The sequence below is a fragment of the Hirundo rustica genome, chromosome 6, assembly GCF_015227805.2.
Source record: "Hirundo rustica isolate bHirRus1 chromosome 6, bHirRus1.pri.v3, whole genome shotgun sequence".
NCBI classification, from domain to species: Eukaryota; Metazoa; Chordata; class Aves; order Passeriformes; family Hirundinidae; genus Hirundo; species Hirundo rustica.
In genome coordinates, this window is record NC_053455.1 from 55,951,400 (window position 1) to 55,964,317 (window position 12,918).

Below are 12,918 nucleotides of genomic sequence, written 5' to 3' on the forward strand. Positions count from 1 at the left end.
GGTAACTAGTTCATGATTCCCCAGAAAGGCTGCAGAGCAAGTCAGTTTCTGCTTCTCAACAGAGGAAGCCTCAAAAATACCCTGTCTAATTTAAATAGATATTTTATTTTCACTCAAAGAAATGAAACCCTACATTTCTTTCTCTATGATCATTTTTTTGCTTAAACTAACAAGGGAGGTGAAGACTGGCATATTATCATCGGCTGTAGGATTTGTGCTATTTCTCTATTCCAGAACTCTCCTTCCCCTCTTTGCAGGAGCTCAGAAAGGAGCTGTGCCCAGGCACTGCAACAACGTGCACTCAGAGTTATCCCCACCAATGCCCTCACCGTGCTGCAAATTTGTAATTTCATGTTACAGCTGCAATGCTGCTGGAAATGCTGCCTTTAAAGGGTATTCTCAAAACCTTCATTTCTTTCTTTCAATTGATACCACCGACATATTAAAAGAGCAGCTGGTGATTTGCAGTTTTTTGACTTTTTGTTAACTCCCTCTAGGTAAATGTGCAAACATCTCTATGCAGATTCCAGCCCTATCTCCTCTGCTCTTAAACACTAATTACAATCTGTAAATGAGGTCTGGGTTTTAGACAGCAATATCCATATGTAAACCCAAGTCTTATGCAGCACTAGCACAGCCTCCAGAGAGGACAAGTAACTTACTGTCTGGCAGTTTGCATCTTCTGAATATCTCCATGAGCTCATCCACTTGAACAAAGGGACCCTGATTTGTTACCAAAGGGAAAAAAAAAAGTTTAGAAGGTTATTTTCAATAGAGTGATACACACTGTGGTTCTGTCATGACAGAATGGCTTCCACAGCTTTCTGAAATGTTGGGAGTTCTTTGAAACAAACCTGAAAACAAATAGGAGGTGGCAGGAGCTTCATGAGAACTACAGCTGCTGGTGGAACAGGAAATACCCCGCCTGGGACAGGATGTAAACCTGGAGCTGTGGGGAGAAAAGCTGGGTGAAGCCAGTGCAAGACAGCTGGGCCAGAGCTGCTTTTGCGCTGCATTGTTATTTGATACAAGTAATTAGTACCCTGTCCCCTTTGCCTCTACTAATTCCATATTGTTCACACAGTGATTGCTCTGTGAGCAGTGTGTGTAACAGCTTATTACCATTTACCAGACCCCAAACTCCTTGTACTTATTTCCATGTGACCTTGGCATTAATTAAAACACACATCCCTTCAGCAACCCAGCGAAATGACAGCCTAAGAGTTAAGTACAGGTTTAGATGACTGAGGAGTAGGAAAGCCTCTGATTAGGCTGGCTGAACACCCAGCTTCCTAACTCGCCACAGGTGAAACACAACCACTTCCCAAAGCCTGACTTACGTGCTAAGTGCCTTGGCTGAAATGGAATCATCTGCTGAGTGTCTGGTTTGGGATATTCAGGTTTCCTGTCGACTTCATCCTTGAGGACAGGCACGATGGAAGGTGCAACCACAGGGTCTGGAATTATTGCTGCTAGCTTGGCACGGGAGACATCCTGTGAAAGCCAATTAGAGAGCGCTGAACTTGGCAGGATCACATTGCTTGCTTCAATTACAGAACAAAACCTCACTGCACCAGTCGCTTATTCTCACTTTGTCTTCATTATCATTTCAGATGTCCTCTTACAAGACCATCTGGGCAAAACTTGCACGGTTTCATTAAACATTTTAATCCTGCAGCGGCCCAGCTGGGAATGGAAACACTCATTTCTGCTACTGAATGGGACCGTGTTTGTCATTTTCGAGTGGCTCCTTTTTTAGGTTGAGGATTTAGGTGAACAGGTGCAGACCACTAGGCCTTCACAACTATCATTTCTCCCTCATTTCATTCCCTAGATTGCTTTAGCTGGAAAAGAAGTAAAGCATAAGGCAGTCAGCAGGCACGCAAAGCATCAGTTCAAACAGGACTGTGTTCTGGCATGTTCCAAGCGGCAGGAATCAGCCCCAGGGCTGCACCATCTTAGGTACGCGCTGCCCTGCACGCACTTAGCAAAATATACTTGTTTGTAAGCTCACATCTAACTTCAAAATAACTTTGCCCCCACTGCATTCAAAGAAAAATATTCAGTGGCTCGATGGGAATCTGATTTCCACCTATCAGATTATTTTACACCTCTGTGATGGTGAACAATTCAGCTGCCTTGTTAACTTTGATGGCATCTGTATTTTTCATAAATGATTTTTCTGTGTAAGACGTAAGCAGAAGCTGAGGCACTGTTTTAGAGGCATGGATTGAGGGATCTCTTCCTGCCCATGCAAATGGCAATCAGCTGTTTCTGCTTCTCTGGCAGCCTTAAAAAAAAGTAAACCAACATCCTGTTCTGTTCTAACGATTCCCCAAAGTGTTAAATGACAGAAACAGTAAAACTGCATGTGGTTAGGAAAAAAACAGGAGTCCACCAGATCCAGGGGTCTGGCCTAGATTTTGAGGTCCACGTGGCAGTGCCAAAGCACTCTAGCCCTAAGAAACAACTGAAAAAAGAGGCAGCCACTGATCCTTGTCAAGAGCTTTCCTCAGCCATTCACAGCAAACTTTGGGACTGCAGGATGAGGGCTTTGATGTGGTTCCCAGCGAAGTCAGGGGAGCTTTGCCACCTCAGAGCAGAAGGACAGCCAGCCATATTACATACAGATGACCCGATCCTACAAATTTCCCAGAGAACTCTGGTTTTTGAAGGACCACAGGTGTGGAGTCCTGTAGCTGCATGGTGATGGCATTAACACATTGACCTTTCCATGGGAAGATGAGAGGTACCCAGAAATACCCAAAGTTGCAGCTATTACTGATGGTCCTTGCTCCTTTCTGCCCTTGGCCCCTGGCACTTTGCTGCCCAACGAGACCAGGAGGAGGAGGAGGCCTGTTTTACCTGCTTTTCTAGCAAGGGGAAGGACTGTAAGGCAAGTCCTAAACAAGGAATTGCTCCAGATTCCCAGGACTGAAAAGAACAACAGTGAACTGAAGTGTTCTTACCCACTTACCTTATAACCAAGGGCCTTCAGCTCACTGGCAGAGCAAGGGTACAGATCCATGAACTTGTACCTGTCCACCAGCAGAGCTGTTTCTTTGCCCTCATACTCTTCCTTGAACGCTGTAAATCTCCGTTTTTCCACTTTCAGGATGCTGGCCAGATCCCCAATGTTACTTTCAAAGGCTAAAAACCGAGCCCAGATTTCCCTGGAACAGAACAGGGACACTGAGAGTTACTGAAGGAGGAAGGATTACTGAGCACAAGCCAATTAAAACCATGCAAGAGGACAGACCCAAAGGAGACCATCTGGGAGTGCATGGCCATTTCTGTTATTTACTTTAAGTGCATCTAAAACAGGCATTACCCTCCCTGTGCCTTCTGTATTTCTGTAAGAGCTTTCAGTCTGGTGGACTGCAACGGAATTTGTTACAGAAAGGAAAGGATTTCTGTAAGCCAAGGACTTCAGCATTTGAGGTGAGCTTTTATCAAACACTCTGCTCATCCTGTACACAGAGCTTCACTCTGATGCTGATGTGGGAAGGACTTTTTACCACGCATTATGATCCAGTTCCTCTGCACAGACCAGCATATTCTAGCTGGCAAGAACACAACAGGCAGCGCTTCAGAATTTTATGCAGCCCAAAACATATATAGCTACTGCTGATTTCTCCATGGAAAATCTCACATATAACTTAAGTAACATCTGACCAGAGTTCTGGACTTGATTCAACTTTCGTTTTAATTTTGGAGTTCACCTTTGAAGAAGGTTCAGCTTTAAGTTCTTGTATTTTCTCACTTTTAAACTGGGCATTAAAGTATTTCTCACAAAAGATCAGAACTAAAGTGAAGAATGAATGTGCACAGCAGTGTCATATTTGATTCCTTAGTTTTGATGCTTTTGTCTACCAGAATAATAATGGTGAAGTGAACCCTCAGACTGCAAGGCTTTGGTGAGCATTTTTTTTTTTTTTTGAGAAAGAAACTTAAAAAGTAGCAATGAAAATATGGCAGTGAGTAGTTAATCCAAGTCCTTTCTGGTTCTTTCCCTATTTTATTTTCATGGCTGGGAGATGCTCAGCACCCTCCTCGACAAATTCCTGACTTACCTTCTCAGCTCAGACCACTGAATCCTTACTGTACAGGAGGATTTTGCACTCTATCCTCAACAATCCTGCATCAATGAGGTTTTGAAGTCAATAAATTAATGGATTTCACTAGAAGTGGGATAGGGACTTTCCCAAATCTGTCACAGTTGGTGCTGTTTTGGACAGCACGAAGAGGGAAAGAACATCTGCACCTAATTTTCTCCTGCTGTTCATGTTTCTAATTTCTTTGGGATATTTATGGTTGAAAGGGGTTATGTATCTTTTCCAGTGGAGTGAAACTGCTTTTGCAGACATACCCAGATTTCTCAGGTGGAAGGCTCCCTGAAGTTAAAACACGTTCAAACAAAACTCTCGTATTGTTGTCCTCTTTAAAAATAGAAAGAAAAATAAAAAATCACACTGAGTAAAATATATTAAAGGCAAGTTAAATATGTCCATTCAAAGAGATGAGTACATTGAATTAAGCATAAGGCTGACTTTCATGGATTTGAATTTCAGTAAGTATAAAAAGAGATCTGAGTGCCCACATAATACTTTACTGATGTTAAATTCCAATGTGAATTTGTTCTTTGGAAGTCTTTCTATTGATAGTGACAAACTGATCCTAATACAGGTTCTTTTATAACAGCACAGCTATTGCTTGGCATCTCTTCAGGATTTCTGGGGATTTTATCCATTTTCTTTCATTATCTCAATAGCATATGATGGCAAATTTAAATTTGGCCTTTTGATTCATTATTTCCCTTTTAAATCAGGGCAATATCAATACGCTTGTATAGTCCTCAGAAGTTCTCCCCAGATTACTAGACCTGGTTCCCAGCAAGCAGTCAGTGTTTGCACGTGGCCTGCTGGGGGCATGGAGGGGTTGGTGGGTTTGTTCCTAAAGCTGCCAACTCCTGCCCTGTGAATGGCACCACCTCTTACTCTCACAGTTCAGAGATCAGTTCTCCTGGGTTTTGGGAGTTCTGCTGGGTAAAATAGAGCAATACACTAGGGAGTTTTAAGATAATTTTTTTTCTCATGGCAACCTACAGAAAGGCGTTGTTAATATTCATGTAGACCCACAATAACTTAGTGCAAAATTAAATATACTTCAACTTGGATAAAATCTATGCGTTTACAGCTCACAGGAGAAAATCAGTCAAAATCTTTAAACTCCCAGTGCCTGAAAAACTCAAGTACTGTAGTCTGACAGGAGATGAATGGTGCCTGGTGCTGCAGAATCCACACAGCAGCTTGGGTTTCCTTTTTAAGCCTTTCATCTTTCCTTTCAGCCCCTTCCTCAGGGAATCCCACCCAGAGCCCTTCCACCACCATCTTCACCTCCTGCCCGGGTCTGCCCAGCCCCTGTGCCCTGCTCTTTCCATTGCAGCTCCCCAGCACCTTCCAAGCATGACTGATATGCCCAATATTGATTTTATTTCTTGTTCATCTCATCTCATCTCCTTGGGGAGAACGAGTTTAAATTCATTCTAGTCAGGAGCAGCTAATCCCTCACTCCTCTCATGCTGACTGTAAACTCCTTTGGATCTTTTTCCTCACAATTTAGATGTCTCAGTGTACTTCCCGCTGCTCACAGCAGATGCTGTAAAACTCCTGCACTGCCAGTGAGTTAACAATTTGGAAAGTCCACTGTCCTCCCTTCAGCAGAATCAAGATTTAATGTCACTGTACTTCTGGAGCTCCAGTATGGACAAACCAGCAGGTTTTGTGTTCAGATTAACTACTGAGCTTCATGAAGAGGTTTCATTGCTCTTCAAGAAGAATTTCAATACCAAGAACTTGGCCTGGACCTAAACTCACAGAGTGATGCTTCATTAGACCTCTCAAAGCTTAAAGCTTACCATTAAGGTGGGAAAGGTAGTCGATATATGCCAGTACATATTCTGGAATGTCCCCATATTTTTTCAGCCCTAGCTCAAAAATCTTAAAGGCCACAGACTTATCCTGCAAACATCGGGGGGAAAAAAAAAATAGTTATTAGCTTCAGTGAGCTGTGCACCCTCCTGACACTTGTTTAGGATCAGGGTGAGCACCTGTGATTACCTTACTACAATAATACTCCATTAAAGCTGCAGTAACATAGACATGGTGGCGGGTCCGGGCATCCTCTCTCGCTTTCTTAAATATCGTCCTTCCGGATTTAATGCCTTCTGCTCGCCTTGCAAATTTCATGTACTGGATATAAACCTAAGGTGCACATTAATATTTAAATAGCATCAGTGCTAACAAAGAACACCAGGATATCATTAAGTTTTTTACTAGGTCTGAAATAAACTTGACTCACAAAATACAGCAAATGAGTTGTAATAGAAACAAGGCTGTCTTGTGCCTCTGTGTCATTTTGCTTTAAATACCGAGGCAAACTTTTTAATAGATTTTTTTTTTTTTTTAATAAAAGAATGGAATACACCTAAGACTGATCCCATAAAAAAGACAGTAGTTAACACACAGATCTTTCAAGGAAGGGGAGGTAAGGAGACAAATGTAATTTACATAAGGTGGTGCCTTCAGAGAACTTAAGGCTTGTTGTAAAAATGGTAACTTTCCAATAAAGTTCAGATCCCCATAAAGCCAAAGAACAGCCAAAAGGCCTGATGAAGCATTTTACTGAACATTATACAAGACACAAATCATCCTGCCTGCAAGTATTTATACCTGATCAAGGAAATAATGAATGCGCTACTTAATTCAGCAGCCAATTTGTGATTTGCATTTCTTTGGAATTCAACTTTCCTTCACTCTGAATTAGATAACAAATAGCAGCATTCCTCAAGCAGCAGGAACTGGTACACAGTTTCCCACAAAAGGTGCCTTTGGGAAGCAGCAGGATGTGTCTCTAAAGAATGGCAAGTGTCAGTAAATGGATACCCCTCCTCTGACACTGACCTGTTGTTTAGTGTTAGACTTCACACCTTCTCCTGCCTCCTCATGCTTTGTTCTCTATGTTCATAGTAAATTAAGTAACTTTTTGAGGGCAGGTTACCTCTGACACCACTTGTTCAGCATTACCACAGCTGGCACATGGACAGCGTTTACTGTGTCACTTCAGCTGAGGTACAGCAACACTCTGATACCTTGACGGTGCATTACAGATTTATTTGCAAGCTACATGGCCACAGGACGGTTATGAAATATTTTATATCTTTTATCTTCATTACTTGTGGTAAAAGACTGTGTAAAAGAGACAGAGGAGGAAAGTGCACATGACTTAGCACATTTCAACGGATTAAAGACTAATTCTGCCATCTCAGGACTCCACCTGCTCCATGATCCCTGTGCCCCAAGGAACTCCTGTAAGCACTTCTCCATTCTGTGCATGCACTGGGTGCAATCCAGAGGAATGTGGAGACAGTAAGGATGATCTTACCAGCGTGGGATCGATGTCCTCGATGGCCAGGAGCCGGTTGTAGATGCTGTGCACTTTCTCATACTTCATCCGGCTCTGAGTGAAAGCAAACAGAGAGTGCTCAGTAACTCCCTTCCAGGTCATCTCCCAGAATGCAAAACTCAAGCTGAAGACAAAACTAGAATCTTCCTGTTTCTGTTTTTCCCTGGCTGAACACTGGGTATGTCAGTCCCTTTACTGAGATACATATTCTGTCTCGTGCAGACATTTTTCACTTCCCACATTAATTTCCCACTAGCGGTTACCTACATGCTTTTAAGAGTCTCTCCAGTCTTTTCCTGATGTAGTAATACTGCAGCGGAACTGCCACTGGAGGTGTTTGACATAAAAAGACTGTATCCTTTACCTCTGTCTAAAAGTAATGTGCAGATAGGTAGGAAAACCACCTTCTTAACTCTCCAACCTACACATCTCCAATAGTCCATTCTGTTCCCTGCCCTCCAGGCTGTATTGTGAAGCCTGGAAAACCAGGACACAGCACACAGGAGGCTGCACTGAAAACCAAGGAAGGATCTTTCTTTTAAAGGCAAAGGCTTTTCTCCCCACTGTTGTCCTGAAGGTCTCCCTGCAAAGATTCTGTCACGATAAAATAAGTGGGCAAACTATACCCCACAGAGAACTCCACGGTCCTCATCTGACCACTGGGAATGAATTCCTGGTGGAATAAACACCACTGGGGCACTGCTGCTTGTGGAGGCTGCACAGCAAGGTGGTGACCTGGGGAAAGAGATTTCTCCAGAGAGCTGCAGCAAAGGTGGCTCCCATCTCCTGTCACAGCCGTGCCAACACAAACCTCAGCTCCCCAAGAATCAGACAGGAAAGGTGCCCTTTATGCCCATTTTAAAAGTAAAGAAGCTGATGCTCTGGGAAATTGTAAATTTGTAATTTCACCCTTATGATACTTCCAGAAATACAGGCAATATTGAAATGGGAAGACAGTAGATTTTCAAGACTTTTGTAGCTCATGCTCTGGGCTTTTCCTCTCCATTTTGTCAACCCCATCTCAGAAACACTGAATGAGAATAAGGCTAGAAGAATCAGTAAATTAATTCTACGGAATTTTGTGTACTCAGTATGTTCCAAATAAACGACATTATTAATGGGAGATATATTTGGATTTTAATGTCAGTACATGACTATTTTTGCTCACCTCTTCATAATCTGCATATGCAAAATAAAGAAGCATATTCTTCTTTAATAAAGTGCTGATCGCTCTTTCATAAATATTAGCAGCCTCATCACTGAAAAGCTTAGCATTGTTCATGTCCTGTTATAAAATAAGTATAATAATATAATTGTTCAGCATCTCTGACAATGAAGGCCAATTTATGGAGTATCTTCTGTGTGTGACAAGCCCCACTAAATTTCCATTCAGTGCTCCAACAAAGAGATTATAACCTCCCCAGTACTTAAGGAATCACAAAATCAGGCCCAAAAAAAAATCCCTCAGCCAAGATGGAAACAATTTTCCCCAATTCTTATCTAAAATGCAAACATTATCATTTCTTATAATCTTTAATTTCCCCATTTGAAAATTCTGAACATGCTACAGCTATTTTTCACACCCTCCTCCTTGATTGGGAGGAAAAACTGACAGTACACCATGTCAGAGCAAGGAAATAAGAGAAAGCCAGTGGCAAGCTGCTTACCCCTTTCTCAGCCAGCAGCTTGCTGGACTGCTCGAGGTACTGAGCTGCTTCATACCAGATGTCTGGGTGATGGCCCAGCACCAGGAGACACTGCTCATAGGCAAACATCACTGTGGGCAAAACATGCGAGAAACACTCCTTGGAAACGGTACCACCACTGTACAACCCAAGTACGGAACACAAAATTCATCAAATAAATCAGACAACATCAACAATAATTGGCTTCACATACAATGATCACTGCTGCAGTTCTTTTATATTGCCAGGAACTTTATGAACCATAACCAGCAGCTAAAACCTGCCTTGTCCACAGAGGAAGGAACAAGCACAGCTCACTCAAAAATCAGCAATAAAATCAGGCCACAATCTACTCCTTCCTGACTTGCACTGGAGGTTCAGTGGCACACAATGATAGCACTGTCTCCCAAAATCCATTTATTACTTTCAGCTTGGCTTTAGAGAAATCTAGATTGTTTTTTTAATACAGAAACACAGACACAATTCAAGAAACTCGATCATCTTCTACTCCAGCACGATCCCTGAACACCAAATCACGCCCTTACTTATGCTGGAGCTGAGAAACACGATCCTCTGTGCCCTAGCACGACATCCAGTTACCTCTTTTTGTTATGAGAGTTTGATCTTCTGTTCTTAGAGGGTTGCTCTTTTCCCACTGGATGTACTTTTTCCACATGTCCACCTGCTGAGCCTCTTGGGGGGTGTTTTGTGGGGGCACGGAGGGAGCGTTGCGGTCCAGGCCCTTCATCACTGTCTCGTACTCCTGAAACAGAAGCAGTGCTTTGAAGAACAGATTCATACACACTGAATGCTTGCTTTAGGTTATGCTTTCCAAAACAAATGGAAATATTTCAGCGTATCAACCTTATTAGGCTGATGCACTTTTATTTGAAGTAAGAACCAAGTTTTATGCTGGTTTGTAGGATTAAATAGAACAAAGAGAAGTCAACAGAAGGTTGTACCTTTGCCACACGTCGTGCATTCATATAATCTCTACTCCTGTCCTCGATCATCTTCTTGGCTAAGTGAATATTGATGCCCTGGAGAAGGGTGAAAAAAGGAACTGGGAATGCACAGTTTCACTCTGGACATACTGAATCTTATTTTATACAGGAAAGAGCTTGAAAGGGGATGCAAAAGTGAGCAAGGAGTAAGTTATTTTAAAATACCAATCTCAAAATATTTATTTCACCTAATAAATATATGGGCAAGGACTTGTATCAGAAGATAAGCTCGCTACTAAAATTCAAGTGACCTGAAGCACCTCAGCTTATTTTCAACCACTTTCAGAAATACAATGAACTGCTGTGGGTAAAAGTGGGAACAACGTATTTGCGATTTACAATTTTGCTCCTAAATGACGGTCAGTGACAGAGCACATGAGTAATTTGATTTTCTTGTACAAGGAGTACCAGAGACTGACCTCCAGGCTCACAGCTCCTCTGTTCCTGAAGTACCTGACAGCTATTAGAAGAGGTTCTATGTGACACACACCCTGCCGCAGGCGTGCCTTTGTCAGCCGGGGCCTGAGATGTGTCAGCGCTGTGTGAGAGCCCTCCAGGACTGCACACGTGTGCAGAGGGCTCTGCCGTGCTGCTGGGCAAGAGCAGCAGGGGCTGGGGGTGACCAGGCCCTGGGCACAGGGTCCTGGCAGGAACAAAACCTCCAAGAACTGCTCTTAGGCCGGAAAAGCTGCCACCCTTCGGCTGATGCCTGTGTCTGGGTGGATTTTGCTGGCGTGGTTGCCAAGACTTTGCAGAAGATGTGCACAGCTTTCAGCCTGAGTCCAAAGAGGCACCTGAGCTGGGAAGCAAAGGAAGCTTTGCCTTCACTACAGAAGCAAAGGCACTGTCTGGGACAGCAAACTGGGCCGTGTGGCACACAAACCCAGTAATGACCCAGATAACCCAGGACCAGGCTGAGGATGCAGCAGGACTCTCCTGGGATGCACTCCCAGCTCAGCAGCCATGCAGGTTTGTGAGCCAGATTGTCTCTCTGCCATTGAAACACGTCTCCCTAAGAGCTCTACCACTTTTGACCACTTAGTTAATTAAAGACTGACAGGCTGGTATTGTTACCTGGTGGCTACAGCCGAGCTCAAGGAAAGCTTGAATTAACAGCAAATGACCATTAACTTTCCATACTGAGACCAGCCAGCACGGGGAATCACCTCCCCCTCAAAGAGCCCTTCTGCTGAGGAGCATTTCCCTGTGCCAGGACACCATGAGCAGCAGCCCCTTCCCTGGAGGTCAGTGTAGCCAGAAGAGGACAGGCAGATCCCCACGTCCCAGCAGAGCGCCGGCCCTCAGCTTCCAGGGAACAGCCCTAGGGACTGCCTGGAGCACCAGGTGTCAGCCAGAGCTGCCTCAGCTGGAAACTGGACAGGTCTGAGCCACTGCTCTGGCAGCCTCTCCACGTGTAATGAAAGCAGGAGGAACCAGCAGCGACAGCCTTTGCTTGCTGTGTGGGACGGGAAGGGGTGGTTTATGGGGAAGCTGTGCTGGGGATTTTCCTACACTGGAGAAGGTGTGTCCTGGGTATCCTCCCTGGTGACAGCAGACTATCTACGGTGTCTCCAAACACCTGTGGGGCAGTGAGCTGTCATGGTACATGCTTGTGGCTGGGGATGCCTGGAGTTCTCCCACCCAGAGCTTTTCCCACCCAGAGTACTCCCACCTTGAGTTATCTCACCCAGAGGTTCTCCCACCAGCTAAGCACCAGGGCCTTATTAACAAGAGAGGGCACCAAGCTCACAACTTGCATAATTAGCAACAAGGAAAGAGAAATAGGCCCTTCTTTCCTGCTCAGGGCACAGTGACCCACAGTGACCATGCCTGTGCACAACCAGTGCTGTATGGGCATCCCTGCTTGGCAGTGCTGAGCACCAGGGCATCTACATCAGCTTGGCATTCACACTGCTGCTGACTGGGGCTGCTTGCTCACCAGCTGTGTTTAAAAATACACTCTAAAGGTGCAGCTACAAACTGGCCTGAAAGGGCAGTGAGCTGAGCTTAGGCTGGCTAAAGACAGTGTGGGAGCAGACTCACCTGGAGGGGTGCTGGAATGGCTTCAGGTGAAGGATGGTGAGGAGCGTTTTTAAGCACTGAGACCATGTAACTTAACACCGTGGAGGAAGTCCAAACCATCCCAGCTGAACGCCATTTGACCCCGTTTGACTCTAAGCGAAAGGAGGGGAGTGCCTCCTTGGGGACACAAGGCCTCACTGCCAGCTGAGCTGCTCCAGCTCCATCACTGAGGACAATGATGGCTCACTCACTCACTCACCAGCAATTCCACCGGGCCAGATGGGAAATGGGACAGTCAAGTGTATCTCATGGAGAGTCTTTGAAAGAAATTAAAGTATCACTCAGGTACTCGTGGAGCTTTGCCACAGGAGTTGGTACATACTGCACACAAAAAATGTGTTTATACTGCTCGTCATCTCTTTTATACATACTTGTTTAGTGGATATAGCTTGGGCACCATATTTGGTTACATGATAACTCTTTCCTTCTGAATGTCACAAAGAATCCCGTTGTTGGTTACCTCTTCGTATTTGTTATAATCTCTCCAGAGCTGCTCTATGTTTATCATGGGGTTCACACAACCACGCTGGTAAACCCTACGGACAGCTGTGATCCTCTGGTTTTCTGCATAAGATCCTACCGCTTCTCTAAACAGTGGGGAGAGAGAGCAACGTCAGCTACGACAGGTCACAACGGGCAGGAACATCAGCATTGCATTAACTGAGCTTAAAAAAAGTGATTTT

The 12,918-nt window shown here is 44.2% G+C and overlaps 1 protein-coding gene across 1 annotated transcript in view; it reads right to left on the reverse strand.

The window, feature by feature from the left end:
- CSTF3 (cleavage stimulation factor subunit 3) overlaps positions 1 to 12,918 on the reverse strand; it is a 48,713-nt gene that overhangs the window by 1,002 nt on the left and 34,793 nt on the right. The window contains exons 8-20 of the mRNA XM_040068640.2: positions 12,696 to 12,822; positions 10,112 to 10,189; positions 9,750 to 9,912; positions 9,132 to 9,241; positions 8,633 to 8,749; positions 7,444 to 7,518; positions 6,120 to 6,263; positions 5,918 to 6,020; positions 4,370 to 4,439; positions 2,978 to 3,173; positions 1,341 to 1,494; positions 855 to 949; positions 663 to 723 (exon numbers count right to left, since the gene is read on the reverse strand). Of these exons, the coding sequence (XP_039924574.1) occupies positions 663 to 723; positions 855 to 949; positions 1,341 to 1,494; positions 2,978 to 3,173; positions 4,370 to 4,439; positions 5,918 to 6,020; positions 6,120 to 6,263; positions 7,444 to 7,518; positions 8,633 to 8,749; positions 9,132 to 9,241; positions 9,750 to 9,912; positions 10,112 to 10,189; positions 12,696 to 12,822 (1,493 nt within the window). The remainder of the gene's footprint in view (positions 1 to 662; positions 724 to 854; positions 950 to 1,340; positions 1,495 to 2,977; positions 3,174 to 4,369; positions 4,440 to 5,917; positions 6,021 to 6,119; positions 6,264 to 7,443; positions 7,519 to 8,632; positions 8,750 to 9,131; positions 9,242 to 9,749; positions 9,913 to 10,111; positions 10,190 to 12,695; positions 12,823 to 12,918) is intronic.